The following is a 20,757-nucleotide window of genomic DNA, read 5'->3' as shown; positions in this document are numbered from 1 at the left end:
AGGAATACTCTATACTAACACCTCCCCCTTAATTATTGAAACATATTTAATGATACAAGGTCAATTTAAAATATTTCCAAAACTCAAATTGCAGAAATTTGGAATTATTTGCCGGAGTCTGGACAAGGATATATTACTACCTTTGAGGATCTATGTACAGCTGTATACCCACTTACTATAACTGTACTTTGCTGTATATATAACCTGTTGAGCAGGGAAAAGGATGGCTTTCCCAGTTTATACATCCAACAATGGAAACAGAAACTCCAGAGAAATCTACATTCTAATCAGTAAGAGAATTTTTTTCAATTTACCAAGGCATGCTGTGTACTCTGATTGGGAGGAGTATTACCAACTTGTATCTAGTGGCGCAGTGCCCAAAATTGGCACTTACCATGCCTTATGTAGTAGTCATTGCTCCATGCTATTGTTGATGATATTATTGATACAAGTTCTGTTATACTATCTATAAATGCTTACTTCCTCAGCCCCTACCTAAGTTGCTCCCCATTCCCCAATACCCCCACCTTGTATTATTACTCACCCTATCCATCTCTTGCACTAGTCCATACATGGACTCTTCCCACATCTATTTCTGCAAATTTTTCTATTTCCCTCTCTTTTTTCCCATGGCCTTTTAACCATTTTCATTGTATCAGTTATTATATGCTTTGGATAGAAAATATCACATGTCATTGCTAAATTGCCTTTTTTGTTCAGACATTCAAAATTGAAAATCTCCTGTTTTTTCTCACAAGCATATAAGCAAAAATCACATATCAATATACTATTTAATAGCTAGATAGACACATTTAGTAGTCAATTTTTTACTTTAACCAAATATATATATGTTATACATTTATATATCAGCCTTCAAAGTGAAAAAGTTTGAGGGGCAAAGCACTAAGGGTCCACAAGAGGACACTCAAGAGCCCCTCTAAGGGACCTATTTATCAAAGGGAGAAAAGCTTTATCTCCTGTGAACAGGGCCGGACTGGGACTAAAAATCAGCCCTGGCATTTATATCGCACAGGCCCACCTGTGTTCATGAGCAGGGAAAAAAACGTGCGCTGCAGCGCAGTGGCTGCGCCGCCAAGGGCGTGGCTACATTATGTTGGGGGCGTGGTCAAAATGGTGTGTTGATACATACATTATAATAAAACAATACATATATCAGGCCCTCCCCATTCACATCACACCACCCCTTCAGACACATTATGACACCCCCAGCCCACTGTACTTATCTATGCTTCTGATCCGTCAGGGTGGGAACTTTCTCTTAGTCTCACGAGATTAATAAATCTCATGAGACTTAGAGCTCCTCAGCTTGCTCTGCAGTCTGTGCCCTGTCCGGGACTGGGAGCACAGATCCCTCCTGCTGACCAGAACTGGATAAGGCTCGGGGGGGCCAGGACACTTAAGGCAGGGGGGCTCCTATGATGCAATTTGGCTATTAGACACATTTTCGACAAATACACAGGCAATACTGTGTGCACTACTGTTAGGTGCACGCAGTTCTACCTTCACAAGCAGTACAGTGTGAAGCAGGACATATCTCCCAACTGTTCTTGTAGTCAGACCAAATCCTGACTAAGCGGGACAGTCACCCACCAAATTCAGGACAGTTGGCAGACTGTCCTGGTGTCTCCTACCTGTCTTGTCATTGTCACCACTTGTGGCTGCTGGTGTCTTTATATCAGTTGCTGCTTGTCTGGATCCTGGGATGTTGGATGGCCTATTTGGAAAAAAAATGAGTACATTAAATTTAGAAAACTTCAACCAGCACCGCTGTTAAATTAATATAGCACCCACATTTGAAAATTAGGCCTCCCTCCAGCCTCAACATTAAAATACTAGTACTTACATTTGATAAATTCATCTATTTCCCTCCAACTAACCCTGACATTAAATTAATAATATTCCCATTTAATAAATAAACCTATTTCCCTCCCTCCAAACGACCCAAGCTAGAAATTGACATTCAATTAACAGCGCCCAAACCACGCCAGCATTAAATTAAAAATCCAATCAATTTAAAATCAACTCCAATTCATCTTAAATTGATAGGCCCCACTATTAAATTAAATTGCCCCACCATCACCCCACAAATAAAATAGCACCCAATAATTAGCCCCCCACCTGCAATTCACCATTAGATTACTAGCCTACCTCTCACATTATATTAAGACCCCCCTTGACACTCACACATTATAGTCATACACCGGCCCCCACACACACATTATAGTCATACACCGGCCCCCACACACACATTATAGTCATACACCGGCCCCCACACACACATTATAGTCATACACCGGCCCCCACACACACATTATAGTCATACACCGGCCACCACACACACATTATAGTCATACACCGACCCCACACACACATTATAGTCATACACCAGGCCCCCACACACACATTATAGTCATACACCGGCCCCCACACACACATTATAGTCATACACCGGCCCCCACACACATTATAGTCATACACCGGCCCCCACACACACATTATAGTCATACACCGGCCCCCACACACACATTATAGTCATACACCGGCCCCCACACACACATTATAGTCATACACCGGCAACCACACACACATTATAGTCATACACCGGCCCCCACACACACATTATAGTCATACACCGACCCCACACACACATTATAGTCATACACCGGCCCCCACACACACATTATAGTCATACACCGGCCCCCAGACACACATTGTAGTCATAAACTGGCCCCCACACACACATTATAGTCATACACCGGCTCCCACACACACATTATAGTCATACACCGGCCCCCACACACACAATATAGTCATACACCGGCCCCCACACACACATTATAGTCGCACCGGCCCCCCCCCCCACACACACACATACTATAGTTACACTGTCACACACAAAACATACCCTGTCACAAACAAAACATACTATAGTTACACTATCACACATAAAACATACTTTAGATGCACTGTCCCACATATAACACTCTTTAGATGCACTGTCCCACATTAAACACTCTTTAGATGCACTGTCCCACATAAAACACTCTTTAGATGCACTGTCCCACATAAAACACTCTTTAGATGCACTGTCACACAAACTACCCTCCCTCACCTTGTTTGCTCTGCTCCGCGGCGCGCTCTGTAGTCTCCTTTAACACATAGGACGGCACCGATCACATGGTGCGCGTCCCATGTGATACTGATCGCCGAGAGCTTCATAGGGGAGGAGGGGAGGCGCAGCCACAAGGAAGTTAGTGTAGGGCCGGCCCCATTGCTCAGCACACAGGCTGTCATGCTGGAATTCGGCATGACAGTCTGTGTGCTGAGCAGTGGGGTCGGCCAGCTAGTAACCGGCCCATCTGGTCATCGGCCCTTCTGGCATTTGCCAGAACTGCCAGATGGCCAGTCCGGCCCTGCCTGTGAATATGCATGTTTCCACCTGAGATAGGGCATCGTTTCCACCTGAGATAGGGCATCTCCCTATCAAATGTTACCACAATGCTTTCGCTGGCGAAAACTTCATCATGCAAAGGATGGGGAACCCTATTTAACTAAGACCGTGGTGTACCATTCAGCTTCCCCAGCAATATTTTCTTTGTAAATTGCAGATATAATTGATTTTCTATTTCTGCGATAAGCAGCGATAGAAAAAAAAATCATTGTTATCACTGCAGATTAAAAAATAGAATCATAAAAGACAGAGGCCATTTACATCACTGTCATTCTGAAAGAAATGAATGGTTTGATTGCAATTTTATCTTCACTGTGAAAATCTGGTTAATGTTGTTGAAGACAGTCTTACTTCAGTAGAAATAATTCCGCTAATAAAATACTAGCCAGGCTTACAAATATTGGCAGACAGACCTACAAGTGTCCTGCAGAATAAATGTCCCATTGTTAGCACAAGTTCCTTCTCTGCTCCTCTTGTTTTTCACTCGAGTTCAGTCTCTTTATTTTGAAGGACTAATAAACCAAACATACAAGATGACACATATAAGAGATCTATTAATAATCTTTACAAATATATATATATGAAACATATAAATAAACTATAAATGCATACATGTTAAGTTTAAAAAAAGATAGATGGACAAAACAAGATTCGGTTCCAGTGGTGGAACTGTCATTGGTGCAGCAGGTGCCGTGCACTGGGGCCCATGGAGATAATGGGGCCCGCTGCATGGGGAACTAGTGAGCTGTGGACCATGGTTCCTTCCTCCCCGCTTCCCTGCACCAGGGCCCACAGCTTACTAGTAACGCCTCTGTTCAGTTATTTATATTATTGTATAGTACATACAATTTTTGTTATCCTCAGAGGGACACTACATGAAAGATGTTTGTTTTATATAGCTCACAATATTGAACAGTGCTAGATATCTAACATAAAGGTAAATTATATATTGTTTTACAAAGTTTCATCATTGCCATCCAACAGGTGAAAAACTTGAGGGATTCCTAAGGTCTCTGAACAGCAGCAAACCACTTTATTTGGGACAGACAGGACTGGGGAATATAGAAGAACTTGGAAAACTCGGACTTGAGCCTGGAGAAAATTTCTGCATGGGAGGTCCAGGAATGATCTTTAGCCGAGAGGTATTGAGAAGAATGGTGCCACACATTGGTGAATGTCTACGTGAAATGTATACTACACATGAGGATGTGGAAGTGGGTAGATGTGTGCGGCGGTTTGGTGGAACTCAGTGTGTTTGGTCCTATGAGGTAAGAAAAATCTTGAATGTATATTATGTAAGTTTATGTATATTTTAAGTAATGAATATAGTTTGACTTTCTATAAAGTTTATTTGCAAATGTGCACAATATGCACCTCCTGCAGCGCTTATGCTATTTGCTCATATATTTGCGCTAATATACTTTTTTTATAAAGGGAAGCGCATGGATTTTTGGGCCAAGATGGCCATGTCTGTGAATGGGGCAAAATATTTCAGCTGCTGATGGAAGTGTCTGTTATGTAGAGGTTGTTCCTTGCCTAGTGCTGGCTAGATTAATTAGTGCTTAATTTTGATCTTACAGTTCTATTAATCGATTTTCATGATTAAAAGATACCTATAATAAAAATGTACAGTATATGTTAAATTAGTTTATGTTATGTCTAATGTATAGCACATGTACTTTGCTCACCTTTTTCCTCTTGACATGTTGTTGGTGTGCAGAAAGCGATTTGAATGTGATCTTAGAAACCTATTGTATTAGTCCATCCAGCTTAATTACAGAAATTAAAATTACATTTGAGAACTATAACCTTTTTTAAAAAGGAATATCTATTAGCTGTATCGACACTTTCTTGCTACTGTCAGAATATATATATATATATATATATATATACACACACGCACACACACACACACACACACACACAATTGCCTTTGTTAAATAGGATTGGTTGATCTAAAAATGATCCAGGGGTCGGATTACAAATAAATGAATATTTGATCATCATGGTAATATATAAGCAGTTGAGCAGGTTATTTAGTATATATACACTTATTCTCCCATATACTAGTATTTAACATTAATTTTACGTTTCATAGTGGAGGCAATAATTGTTGAATGCAGATGATGTATAAATGACAGAGAGAACAAGGGAGGGGTGCTTCTGAGAAGAATTGTGAAGATGTGCAATAGAAGAACCTTTAGATAGCCCTAATTATTTGCAGCATCAGCAGTGATGCTATTGAATAGCTACAAAAGATCCGTATACACCCAAATAAAATTTCATTAATTTGGTCCAGTGCTGCTCTGAACAGTGAGTATGAACGTGCTAAAGATGCTATGCCCTGTGCTGCGTACTTAACATCTCCAGAACAAACCGTTATAAACACTCTGGGGAGAAAGGTAAAATCCATATTCTGTGTTTGCGCTCCAGATCTTCTTTGGGTCACAGCGTGTGTTCCTAAGAGCGAACACGGAACTGTTTCCAGTACATGGTTCGATTCTGGAATTCCTATATTATAAGCCTAATTTACATTGATTTATATCTAGTGCTGGGTACAGACCATTTAATAGTGGCTAATCAAGTTAATTAGAATACAGAATGCTGCATTTGACTGTGTATATAAATTTTATTAATGAATTACATGTTTTGTGTCTTAGTATGTTGTTAATATATCAAATTGCTCCTTTTAGTTAAGTGAATCCATCTCATTTGAATTATTCATTTTTTTTATTAATGTGATTTTTTTTAACTGGTTGAGGGCATTTTTGATTCAGGAATGTATTCTAATATACACCTTGTTCATCCACTCTCTAAATACTATTTTTATCTTAATGTTACGTCTAGCAGCTTCTGACATAACCTTCCAGAACTGGTGACAGAGGTCTTCGCCTATAGCAGCCGCCTTTACCGTAGAGCTTGTTGCGCTCACAGTTAATCGGATGCCCCCAGGTCTTAACTCTTAGCGTATATGCAATACCGCAGCAGGTGGATTAGAGGCGGTAGCCAAGATAGAAGTGATTGGTCAGAAGCAAGCCAGGGTCAGTGCTGGCAGTGAACAGGGATATTCAAAAAACAAAGCCAAGGTCAGAGCAATCAAAGAGCAAGCAGGGTCCAGAAACTAGCAAGGAGTCAGAACAGAAGTCAAATACAGCAGAGTATCCACAGCAAACATTGAAACACAGATGCAGGTCAGCAAATGCACAGCATAGACACTATAATAGGTAGGGAAGTGAAGTCCTCCCTGCCTTTTCTACATGGAGGAACCAATCAGAAGCAAAGGGGCACATATGGAGAAATCAGCCTCAGGCTGCAATAAATTGTGCAAAGTTGCGCACTTGCCTGGCTGCCCTGTCATGCCTTTGTGACGGCTGGGACAGAGAGGAAGTGACGTCGCAGTCGTCATGGCGATGACCAGGATGCGGCCCGAGTGTAAACATTGAGAGCGGCTCATAACACTTATTCTGTATAATTTGCCAAGTCTGATATAGAATTAAGCTATATATTATATTAGTTATAAACCTTTGACTTGGAATTAATAATCAGCGCTGTTTAGTTTTGGGTGCACTCTAAAAATGAGAACAAATGTGATTGCTTATGATTCCACATACAAAAATTGCAGGACAAGACAAAACAAGATTGTTTAAATGAGAGTAAATGGGCAGAGAAGGCATATTTGTGAGGAGAGAGGTTGTCACATGCTTAATGGGAACAGCATAGCATTTCTGCCCTCACTGGCTTTCTCATCATTCATGGATGCACGAGATGGAATGGTGATCTGATCGTTGATTGATCTGCCACGTGCACTTACTGCCTATCATGGAGCTTGCTGGCTCTGTTAGGTAGTGGGAACAATAAGCGTGAGGGAACAGGACTTAGCTAGCATTCATTTTTAAAAATATATATAAACTATGCCCATTATGGGATGTGGTGGGGGAGTAGGTTGGTCCTGTAATTTTAGTTATCGTATCCAACAGGATGGATAATATTGGGCGCTTCTGTGAAATCCCAATTAGGGGGAATTTAAGGGGAATTAATTTATGATTTATTATAATAGTTTCAACAGATCAAAATAAATATAAAAAATGGTTGTAAAATAGCCACAAATCAATAAACTTGGTAATGATAATTGCTCCTCTTCTATAAAATTATTGTGTATCAATCCCTAATCACTTACTTAAGAGAAAATCAACAACTATGAAAGCTCAATACTTTCATACCAAGAGCTCACACCACAGATCCAGATAATATCATATAAACCACTTCATTATAAACATAGTTAATATAACAAATGATGCCCCTAAATTCAATATATATATATATATATATATATATATATATATATATATATATATATATATATATTCATAAAGTGATTTATATGATATTATTCGGATCTGTGGTGGTATGAATACTTGGTATGAAAGTTTTGCGCTTTTCATAGTTGTTGATTTTCTCCTTTGATCCTGGAGTTGTCATGTAGCTTACATTGCTGATGTAAAATAAAATAACATCAATAAACACTAACAGAAGTGAGCTACCCAGGTATAAAATCATAATAATTGTAGAAAACTAGATTGGAAACCAAGTAATAACTCTTAAACATATAAGAGGTAATTTACCAACTTTAAAATACATGGTCGTGCAGAGCATTTCATTATGCACATATCGGTGGTAGTCACAATTTCTATGCTGGAAATTCCGGCATCAATAACAGTGACACAAAATGCAGACACATAAAATAATGACAAGTAAGAAATACCCAATGTTAGAAACAGTGACAGTCAATAAATTCCGACACCATAAAAACCTATATGTAAGAAATGCCAACACACATAATATGTTGACAGTCACACTGCTGGCATTAAGGAGGGGAATCGAGCAGTAGCTGCCAGGCCCTCCAGCTGTAAACAGTAAAAATCAGATGATTTTTTTAAAAGTGTGGGGTCCCCCCTTTAAACACTATTAACCCTAGCGCTGCCAGCCTACTGCCGGTTGCGGTGAAATCGGGGGAAAAATGCTTGGGGTCCTCCTGATTTCATAGCTACCAGCACTAAGCAAACCAGCCGGGGTGGGTGGCACTATAGCAGGGGGACACATGCGGCAGGGGTCCCCCTGCCATAATGACAACCAACCCCAGACTGTTCAGCACTGGTCTGGATTCCCTAGGGAGTGAGGGCTGCAGAAAAATACTGCAGAGGAATACCCAGCCCAGTGCTGAAAGCACTATGGCTCTTCCTACAACCCTGGAGCGGTGGGTGTAGAGTAATAACGCACAAAAATGTGAAGGAAAAAAAAAGAAAACACCATTTTAGTTTGTGGAACTACAAGTCCCAGCCAGCCCGGGCTGCCATTAACAGTTATGCTGGTGCTTGTAGAATTGGAGAACCAGAAATGCCACCATGCCCTGACATCCAGGGCATGTTGCAAACTGTAGTACTACAAAGTAAAATGTTGACACCACATTATATTAATTAAAATAATAAAATTCCTAAAATAAAACACAACACCCTCATTATAAACACATCTGTTTTTTTTAAAAAAACAAACCAACAAACAAATACTTACCAACAGATGTCTTTATCTGTTCCTCTAAGCTTGCAATCCAATAATGCTTGTAACCGTGTCCAAAACAATCCATAATATTCCCAAAGGTCCTGTAGCTGTCCAAACAAAAATCATTCCAGGTCCAGGAGTAGTTCAAAAATAATAAAGGCCAAAATAAATTATATTCCAAAAGTCCATGTAAACAATCTTCCTTTCTTTGGTCAAAAGACCCCCTTTTGTATTTAAAATGGCTTGAAAAATCTTCTTGTCTTTAGTCACAAAGAACCTTTTAATATTCCTCTGGAACTTGCTTGAATAAATAACAAACCAATAACAAACTAACAGTGCTACACCAACACCGCAACGCAGGCTGAGAAATAAACGGATGCAAAGGTCTATTTATACTGTATGGGGGTTTCCGCAGTGTAAATGCAGTTTTGCACTGTTGTGCCTGTTGGCATGAGCGAGTGGCTTAGTGCAGTGGGTTTAATTTAAGGTCAAGAGTGTGTACAAGTAGATAACAATTTTCAAATGTTGGACAGCTCCCAAGAAACAGGTAACATCATCACCTAGGAATTTACTGCTTGTAAAAATTCAACGTGGGACCTAGATTTGAATTTTATTAGATCTGACCAGTAACTTCTGTTTTTTTACATTCCTGTAATATTTCATAATGCACATTTTCATCCTTGTAACAAAATGTCCCAGATACGGACCAACTCTTCCACTAGACACGTAGCAGCCCTGTTATAACAGAATGGAGCGGTATCACCAGGCCCCCCAACAAATGTTACCCTGGGGCCTGGTTATGCTACGTTTCATCCACTTCTGCAGGCTAATTTTGCTAGACAGCTGCTGATGAAACAGGAGGATGGCCGAGCTTGCAACTGGAAGGTCAAGGTGGGCAGTGCAGGTTAATAGACAGGTCAGCATACATTTAATCAGTCAAAAAAAAGTTCTAACAACAAACAGTATTAATTTGTCGGCAACAGTCAAATGACTGAGCAGGTTTAAATCATATTTCCCAACATTGGACTCCTCTGGAATCAGACAAAGGGGCCACACCACATGGGGACATGCTACGTCCTCTGGTACCCTGGCTAGCGCTTCAGCGCTTAAGTTGAGACAGTTGGGTTGTATGTTTAAATGAAGGGACAGCATAAACATGTGCATGAAAACGTGAACTTGTGTTACTAGGTGCACCTATTGGGAGCATCCACACAGCTAGCACCTATCTGTGAGGATGCAGATAGGTGCTAATACTTGCAGCCGAGCGCACAGGAACAGGAAATGAGCGCATGAGACAATGTGACGTAAAGACATTTTAATTAAAATCTAATTTGATTCAAAGTGTTTTTTGCCCTTAATATTAAAGTCACATTAATATCCATGCTTTCATGCTGTGTATGCTAAATTACTGTATTGTACATAGTGCTAAGAGGAGGGAATGTGCAGGACTTGAGGGATTTGTTTTCCATAACTCATTTATGAATTATTGTGCTTCATATTTCACATGACAGTGCATTGTGCTATCACAGAAATACATCATTGGAAGCCAAGGATGCCAAGGTACATGGGGAGATGGAGCCCTGTCACTATGTTATATAAGTACCTTACAACAGGAGTCCACGTGTCAGTAACAGTCCATAATGTAATCCCTGATTCTCATGATTGACAGCTATATACAGGGGTTTGCTTAGCCCTGCTTAAGGCAGCAACTGAAACAGCACACTTGTAAACTACTATAAATATCTGTATATAAATTGTATTTATAATTGTATTGTTCGATTTAAAATACAAATTTTTAAACATAACTAGATCTAACGACAATGTTGATGTAATTAATTTTGACATTTGCATAAAGAACTGACATTATTTTAAATTTTAATCCTTCATTTTGCTGACAAATCTTGACTCCTTTAGGGCATACCCTTGACTATAACCACTCATTGATTGGGTAAAAAAAACGACTTTAGGGATATCTTTTCTGACAGGTAATAACCAAAACATATATAATAGGGAATATAATGTATTGTATTGCATTGTAGAAAAAATATGATATTAAATATTGTAGTATTAAGTTAAACTTTAAAGTAGGTTATAAATTAATAGCAGGGACTGATCCATCAACAGTGCAAACACTGCAACTGTACTGGGGACCAAGATGATGAAAGTGGTCTAATCACATTCAAAGTATGTTATATTTGTAAGTTTGTAATCCCTTATTCCTAGAGTTGCTTCATTTTTTGTGTGTTTCTCTTCAATCACCCAATTCCAGCTGTATTCTAAATCTTGACAGGGTTTTTTTTTGCCTTGTTCTACTGTTCCACCAATAAAAAAAGCCCTAGGTCATAGAAAATATGGTGATGCATTTAGAGGAATGTGATGATTGAAAAAACAGCCCCATGAATCAATATAATCTGTGTTTAGTTGATCTGTAACAACTCTAAATTATTAAACTATGATCTAAGTGCATAGATTCTAAATAAGTGACTAAACATGTTGTGTAATAATGATTCAATGTATTATGCATTAGTAACCATCAAGGTACTTTTACTGATTTACAAAACGATTAAAGTGTATAAAATCTAGGACACAAGATCATGGTTAAATAAAAAATACCACATAGACAGAATAGAATAAAGTAGAAATGTACCAAGGTTAAAAAAAAATTAGTTGATTACATGTCAGCGACTTTTCACAGGAAATATTATCTGTTAAAAAGCCAGCCTGCATGTAACACGCTCGTTATCTGCTTAATCAACTGCTGATTTATTTCCAAGGTAATATTGAGTTCTGCCTTTTGCTTACTATAGGATTAACTGTTATTTTTTTCTTGTTAAAGAACCTACTATTAGAGTCTACACATCTAAGCAATTGGTCTTTCTAAAAGGATTTACTTGCCAAATAAGTTGTTTTTATGGCATGGTCCAGTGCTCAAATTTGTAAACTGGAAAGATTTGATCAATAAACAACACATACAGTAATATAAACATACAAATACAGTTTGTAAAAACTAGAAAAGTATATGTGTGATGGAAATTAGACAAAATATTTGTACATACCTTATTTACCTGAATGTCAAACAACATTTTTTTCTTAGTCAAGAGTGGATGTTTTTTTGCATAAAAAGTTTATTTTTACTGACTAAAGTCTACAATCCCAAATATATCTTTTATATTATACTGTACAGGGCATAGTCATATATTTATTCCTTTGTTGGTTGTTTTTGCAGCTACCGCTTTATTTAAGATAGAGTATATGGGAAAATTAGAACTTTCAGAAACAGGTACCGTTAGATACTCTGCAAGAGCATACATAAACGCTAATAAAAGATAGGGAATAATTCTACCTACAAAATAGATCCTTTGGGTGTATTATGCTCATCTTGGGTAATCCATTTGCTTTGATTTTCCTTTTGGAAACTTGCCATTTCTGTCCAATCGGGTGTCTTCAACACTTTTAGCATAATTTCCAGATCATTCAGCTTAGATAGAATAGTTTCTGTATATCAGTATTTTGTGTGAGATTGTACATTTTAATGACAGTTATTTACATTAATTAAATTTTTCATATTAAAAATATGTTCAATTCACTGACAGTGAACATCTCCTTTAAATTTCACTTATTGATATGTAACCAAAAGGTGAGCAAATAATTTCAAATAATATCAGTCTACTTTTAAATGTATAAATTTTGCTATTTTTGCACTGTCTAAATAATTCAGTTTAGTAGAATGTGGTTCATACAATGGAAGTTTTCAATAGACTGAACTCATTACAATGCTGGTGAATCACATGCATCCTTGGTGTATCTTCCCACAGGAGATAAAGGTTTAGACTAGGCAGTGACACGAGGAGAATGAGATATTTTCATAGCATAGCGAAGACTACCAGTAAACTTTATTGTATTATTGAAAACCAAACAAGTAGTAAAACAATTATCTTAAATCTGGGGAGTAAGTAAACAATGCACATCTCCAATATGGGTTTTAAATGTGCATTCATATTTTTAGGGGGGTATTCAATTGTCCACAAGTTGGTTTTTTTAGACCGCGTTAAGTCATTTTAACACTGTTTTTTCTTTATCATTTTTGAGCGGGTTAACTTTACCCGCAATTTAATTCCATTTTTAACACTACGTTTTTTTTTCATGAAACGGTCCTCTCGCGCTCCAGTAGAAGGTCTATAGAAAGTATAGGGTGTGCGAGAGGCAGCCGCTTTAAAAGCTATTCAATTGTTTTTTAAAGCGGCAAGTTAAACAGGCAAATATGCTGTTTTATCTCGCACCTCTTTGGGGTGTGTTTAAAATAAAAAACCTCTGAAAAGTATTTGAAATCATGTAATAATGTGAAAAAAAAAGTTAAACCATGTTTATCACTAATTCCTAACATGTAAAAGTTGATTTTCTTGTGAAAAAATTATGAAATAAAAAAAACATAAAAAAATAAATAAAAAAATCACAAATTAATTATATTTATGTATGTTTTTGGTACAAATATAAATGTAGTAATGTGTTTTGACATGGTATAGATGATTCTATGGTAAAAGTAGTCAAGTAAAAAATTATGGTAAAGGAAGTACTGTAATGTAGATATTATCAATGAGTAATGCAATCTAATGTATGAAAATGTATGCAAAACCTTTTTTTGCGTTATACATGACCGCGTTAAAACTCCCCTAAAAATTCGCAAACGCAATGTTTAATGCGCGGGGGCAGAGGTCCCTCTTTTTCAATTGAATTGTACGATTTTTCGCGCTGCGCTAACTAAAAACGGTCACTATTGCAGTTAAAAAACCGCGGGAGATTTTTTTTTTTTTTACGCTGTGGGGGGAAAAAAAAACTTGCGGACAATTGAATACCCTAGCTAAAATCATGATTCAAGTGTGTGAAAGTTAGTAAGAGAATATCTTATATTTCGTGGCCAGTTGAGATAAAAATGTATCTCCGTTATTCTGACCATACTTGTACCTGTCTACCTACAACTGTATTTTAGTGTCATAGGAGTAGATTTATCAAACCTTCTAAAAAGTAAAAGTGAAGGTGTTGCCCATAGGAACCAAATAGATTCTAGCTACAATTTATCTAGTACAGTCTAGAAAATGATAGCTAGATTCTGATTGGTTGCTATGGGCAACACCTCCACTTTTTCTTTTTAGACGGTTTAATAAATATACCCCATAATATCTTATACCCTATTCTGCATAATGACTGGTACTATAAATAAGACTTTCTTATCCATGTTTAACCTGTACTCCTGTGTGATGGTAAATACTTGCCAAGTATGCCTAAAGTATGTTAATTTACACTAAGTACCTGCTAATATATGCAAATTTATTCAAAGTATCCCCTTTACACATTTAGACAAACCCACTCCTTATGTATTTATATGTTTTTAAATACCATTCTGATTATTTGTTTGTATTTGTTTTATTCTTGGAAATGGAATGTTATCGTCAGTATGTTTACAGGCTGAAGTATCCCTTGAACCTATCTGAGGTACCCCTTAGGTTAAATGCACCACATGATGAGAATCTAGGCTATAGTACATTAGATGATGAACAAAAATCACCTCAGGCATATTACTATTTACTGAGGAATCCACTGTGTAGGAGTCCACTGGAAGTTATTTCTGAAATATTGTTTTTAAATATTTATAGAAAATTTACTTGTGCTAATAAACTTTCTTCCAGCTGTGTGGTCATGATATCACTCTCCCTTGGAATTATGCTGTTTATTGCTCTCATTGTAGAAAATGAAAAAAATAAATTATATGTAGACAAACTTTAATAAAACTCTCAATAAGAATATAGAGTACCCAATGCATGACCCTAATCCTAACTAATATTTTTGTTTGCTCAAAACATCAAAATGTATATTTAGAAATAACGCTTGTTACCCTGATTGGTAATTGTCAAATATTTTATACTTTCCTCTTGACAATTAGTGAACACCTTGCCCTTGTGACATCACTCCCATCCTTGTGACATCACTGCCAGACTTCCTCAGTATAATATAAAGGTTATGTTTTGTTATTTGTGGAGATGTAACAGTGTAACAAGTGACCTGCATTATGTCATCCATGGTGCAACAATTTTGTATAAAGAAACATGTACACAAAAGCTATTTCAGTTATGTTATCACAAGAGAGGAGTGGAACATATTTCTAGCAATGCAGTTCAGTGATTTGCATAAGCAAGAACCGGGTCAATATACAATGGAGGTTGCAGATTGTGAAAGGGGTGTTTGCAGTTTTATGCTGGGGTACAAGGCTCTAAAGGGACTCAGACTTTTACCATTCTGATCTCAGTGCTGCAGTTATAATCCTGACAAGAGAAACAGGTAGTGGACATAAAAAAAATAGGAACACCGATATAATCATCATCATCATTTATTTATATAGTGCCAACATATTCCGTAGCGCTTTACAATTGGGGACAAACACAGTAAACTAATAAACAAACTGGGTAAAACAGACAAAGAGGTGAGAAGGCCCTGCTCGCAAGCTTACAATCTATGGGACAATGGGAGTTTGATATATGAGGTTAAGTCTACATTTTGCATTTTGGCCCAGCCAGACTGCAAAGGTAAAAGTGACTAATAAGCTAATTGATCCTGGCACACAACAATGTTGGTCAGGGGGTAGTTGTCTTGTGTGAAATTGTGTAACGGGTGGTAATAGGGTAAGGTAGTGAGGTTAAGAGGGTGGTTGAGGAATATTATAAGCTTGTCTAAAGAGGTGGGTTTTCAGAGAACGCTTGAAAGTTTGTAGACCAGAGGAGAGTCTTATTGTGCGAGGGAGAGAATTCCAGAGAGTGGGTGCAGCCTGAAAAAAGTTCTGTAACCGTGAATGGGAGGATGTAATGAGGGTGGATGAGAGACGCAGATCTTGTGCAGAACGGAGTTGCCGATATAATGTCAATTAATAGGATGTAGGTACACCAGATGTTGCCAGTCCTGCCTGCATGTGCAATGGCATTGAGACAACCAATGTCTGGATTTGTGTAGGAAGAATACAACACAATCCATTCACAAGAAAGTCAGTCAACTGACGCCTAGTTGACTGTGGTCTCAAGCATCCCAATCATCATCTCTCTTTAAGTCTCTCTTACAGTCATGCTCTCCATAGTCATAGGCAACCAGGGCAGTAAACTATTTTATACACAACCCTGACCATACTGGGATGTTATTTATTTAATTAATACATGAGCAACACCTGTGTTAAAGCTCTTGCTTTCTATATGTTTGGTGTCCCTCTTTTACCCAGGAGTTCCATTCTTTCCCCACTACCTGTGTAATGAGGTGTAATGAGATTGGGGTGAGAGGCTTGCAGTATATCTCAATGACCTTTTGTAGCTCATTCTGTTTATGGCAAAATAAATGGAGCATGATGCTTGCTGCGTTACTTGATATGAAGGAATAATTGTGTGTTCTGTTTTAAAGGAAACTTAAACGTTATCTGACATGCATATTAAAGAATAATAAGTGTTTGCTGGGTGATCTAGCATAAAGAAAATTGTTGAGTTGAAGCCATGCTTGAGCACTGACTTGATGTTGAAAATAGTGTTGTTTTTTTCTCACAGCTGTCCACCACATAATGTAGTTTATAAAAAAAATGGTTAAAGAAATGTTGTATTGTATTCATACATCATATTGACATGTATGCAATTCCTTGCTGTTTTCTTCTACTTCAGCATATGTTGATTAATGACAGAATATTTAAGCTCTGAGTGTAGGTGAGGACAAAGTGTACAGTATTTGAATGCTGCATTCATGAATAATAACATTTATTGGAGAAACTATCATCATGATACAATCATGATACAATGTTTACAATCTACACATTTTGTCTAAGATAGACCTTGAAACAATATAAACGTAAATAGGGGAGGGCTGGCAAATTTTAGCCCAGGGGGCAAGACTCGACTCAGCAGTCTTTTAGGAACATTTTGAGGGGAAAAATGCAGGTGGCGCAGTCACCCAGCCCAAGGTAGCAATGAATTGGACCGGCAAGGGGGACAGACGCCCCTTGGTGCCCCCTTGCTGTTGAACCTTGGTCCACCAGCTCTGAGAGCCACAAGCAGAAGTCTGCATTAAATATGAACGTACTAACGGTCATAGTGCACGGACCGCGTTACTCGCACGAGTTATGCGGTCAATTGAATTCCCCCCTTATTCCTTGGTTACCCAAGGGAGCATATTATAAACATTTTTGATTATTATTATTGTTTATTTATATACCACAACCATATCAATTTTGGCAGAAGCCAATGAACTTACCAGTGTGTTTTTGGACTGTGGGAGAAGACTTGAGCACCCGTAGAAAACCCACGCAAACATGGGAAGAACATAGAAACTGCACACATATAGTGCCCTAGTGGGACTTGATCTAAAGATCACAGCACTGTGAGCCAGCAATGATAACCACTGCCACCCTTAATTACATTTACATTTATAGAAAATCTCTATCGATTGCACCCACTGCTTTGATTGTAGATATAACAGTAAAAGAAAAAAACAAATTCACACATCCTAAACAGAAGCTTCATTTGCAGTTGATTGATAATACTGGTCAGTGAGCCCTACAACATCATCATCCCATCAGAGACACAGGTGTTTTCGTGGGAGATAGAACATCTTACTATTTATTATAGATGACCACCAGCAGTGGCTATCGCCAAATACCGGTTTGCTATCTGTGGAGCTCTGTGACAAAGGCTTCCCCATGGAAAGTACACAAAAAAAAATGCTTATTGGTTAAATAATTTTTTATATCTTTTTATTTATAATGAAATTATTTTTTATTCTTTTTTTTTTTTACTTATTTAATTTTACTAAGCCAGTTCCACTGTGCAAGGGTGAACCAGCAATGCCAGCTCACGCATGCGTATAGGCTCCCTGCAATGGTAAGCAGTAAGGGTGATAGACTACATACAATGGGTCCATGCCCTCTTGCCCGATTCCCGGCATTCCAAAGTGGGGAGTATGAAAACACATATTTCCCGCAGTGCGTTTATGTAGGCATTTCATATGCATTTGATAATGTATGATTTTTAATGTAAGTCTGTGACAAAACAGGAAGTTTTAATCTCGTTTAAGCTAAATGCATGTTGAGACACATATGTCAACAATTCTGAACTGTATCTTATTTCATTTACAATGTGCTCCCTTTGAGATGAATGTAAGCTTTCAGCTGCATTGATGTGTGTCAGGTGCATTGAAATGGAACAAAAGGCGTTCAAAATAAGCACAGCAATGCAAGATAAGTGCATGTAAGAATACATATATCTACTGTCTCATTTGGATTTCCACAGCCATTTAATGTACTTTACAATTGTTAGAAGCACATATTAAATACAGTTAAAGTTTAAGACCAGTGTATACGTAGTCTTATGGGCCTGTTTACCATGCATTTACAATGCCTTTTCTTGCAGTTAATTATCATTTCTTTTAGCCACTTATCACTCATTTTTACTACCAATTTACTAGCAATTTATCATTTGAGTTCTGCTGGGACAGCACCTCCGATAAGTGGTTGTTCCAGGGTATACATTCCTGGCCAGTGTTGTCTTTTGTCGCTCACTGTACATAGCGGTGAGAAACTTCCTTATCTGCTTCTGCCCTGCGTATGCATGGATAAAACTCTGGGCATGCGCTCATTGCCCCTGATTCTTTAAGGATCTTAACTTGAGAAACGTATTATTTTAGTCTCCTGGACAAAACCATGCTACAATGCAAGGGGTGAAAATTAGTATTATGTTTTGCACATAAGCTGAATATTGATTGTTTTTTTCATGTAGCACACAAATACTTGATAGCTTATTTGTACATTGAAATTTAAAGTTGATATTTGTGTGTTACATGAAAAAACAGTCAGTATTTAACTTATGTGCAAAACAGAATACTAATTTGCACCCCTTGCATTGTACCTTTGGTTTTGTCCAGGAGACTGAAATAAGAAGTTTCTTAAGTTAAGATACTTAATGAATCAGGCCCATTGTCATTAACAACTTCCACAGCATTAAGGAAAGGGAGGAGGACCGTGCAGCCTGGCAGTGAGGGATCAGAAGATATCCTTTTCAGGTCCTTACACTGAGGTAAGAGCTTCTAACACCATCCTCAGAAAATAGCAAACAGTCATTAGATATACTACATAATCGTCACACTGGTTCTTGTGACTATATGTTTTATTATTTTTCTGCCATAGCTAGAAATTATATTATTTATTGTCATATTTCACTTACGTATACATTGAATGATTAGCGCTGTTTTTTCTTATCCACTACTCTTTTGTGTATTAAACTTGGCATTGTCCTTATCTACAACTGCTTGCACTCATATATTTATATAGGTGATGCTTTTTGCTGACTTTTTTTTTGTTTCATATTTTGAATTAGGCTAAATCCTTCACTTCTACTGTGAGAATACACCTTTTTGTATCTGGTTATATGTCTTTAAAAATATATCAGTTACATAGAAGCATAGAATTTGATAGCAGATAAGAGCTGCTTGGCCCATTTAGTCTGTCAAATTTTAAGCTATGGTAATCTCAGACCCTATTTGATCCTTTAATCTTTGTAAGGATGTCCTTATGTTTATCCCAAGCATGTTTAAATTGCTCTACTGTATTAGCCTCTACCACCTCTGATGGTAGTCTATTCCACTTATCCACTACCATTTTTTATGAACTAGCTTTTCCTCAGATTTCCTCTGAACCTACTTCCCTCCAGTTTCAGTGCATGTCCCTGTGTTCTAATACTTCTCTTTCTTTGAAAATGTTTCCCTCCGGTACTTTGTTAAAACCCGTGATATGTTTTAAAGTTTCTATTATGTCCCCCTTCCCTTCTCTGCTCCAAACTATACATCTTAAGATCTTTTCGTCTTTCCGGGTAAGTTTTGTGCTGTAGGATATGCACCATTTTAGTTGCCCTTTTTTGTACAGTCTCTAATGTATTTATATCCTTCTGGAGATAGGGCCTCCAGAATTGAACACAGTATTCTAGTTGAGGCCGTACCAATGACCTATACAGTGGCATTACTACTTCTTTCTTTCTGCTACTGATTCCTCTCCCTATGCAACCAAGCATCTGACTTGCCTTTCTCATAGCCTTGTACATTGCTTACCTGCCTTTAAGTCACCTGAAATATTGACTCCTAGATCCCTTTCCTCCTCAGTAGTTTCCATTATAGTGCCATTAATAATATATTTAGACTTTGGGTTTGTGAGACCCAAATGCATGATTTTGCATTTGTTGACATTAAACTGTAGTTGACTATTCCTCTAGTTTACCTAGATCATCGATCATTTGTTTTACCCCTCCTGGTGTGTCTACCTTGTTGCATATCTTTGTGTCATCTGCAAAAGGGCATACTTTCCCCTCAATATCATTTGTACTGTCACCAATAAAGATGTTAAAAAGCATTGGTCCAAGTACAGATCCTTGGGGTACTCCACTGGTAACCTTTCCCTCCTGTAAATGCACTCCAGTTACTATAACTCTCTGTTTTCTATCCTGCAACCAAGATCTTATCCATTCAACCAGTTTAGAGTCCAATCCCAAGCTTTTGAGTTTATTTAACGGTCTGTGATGTGGGACAGTGTCAAAAGCCTTAATAAAATCCAGCTACATCTACACCCTCCCTTGATCTATTACTTTAGTCACCCAGTCAAAATAGTAAATTAGTTGCAGACAGCAAACTCAGTTAGTTGAAATTGATTGTTAGTTTGGGATCATGTG

At 37.8% G+C, this 20,757-nt stretch overlaps 1 protein-coding gene across 1 annotated transcript in view; it reads left to right on the top strand.

Annotated features, from left to right (window-relative positions):
- Window positions 1–20,757, top strand: part of CHSY3 (chondroitin sulfate synthase 3) — a 281,412-nt gene that overhangs the window by 25,116 nt on the left and 235,539 nt on the right. The window contains exon 2 of the mRNA XM_075178757.1: window positions 4,457–4,740. Coding sequence (XP_075034858.1) covers window positions 4,457–4,740 — 284 coding nt within the window. The remainder of the gene's footprint in view (window positions 1–4,456; window positions 4,741–20,757) is intronic.

The sequence above is a fragment of the Mixophyes fleayi genome, chromosome 1 (genome assembly GCF_038048845.1).
Source record: "Mixophyes fleayi isolate aMixFle1 chromosome 1, aMixFle1.hap1, whole genome shotgun sequence".
NCBI lineage: Eukaryota > Metazoa > Chordata > Amphibia > Anura > Limnodynastidae > Mixophyes > Mixophyes fleayi.
The sequence above is the reverse complement of the archived record's forward strand: the minus strand, read 5'-3'. Positions and strand labels throughout refer to the sequence as shown.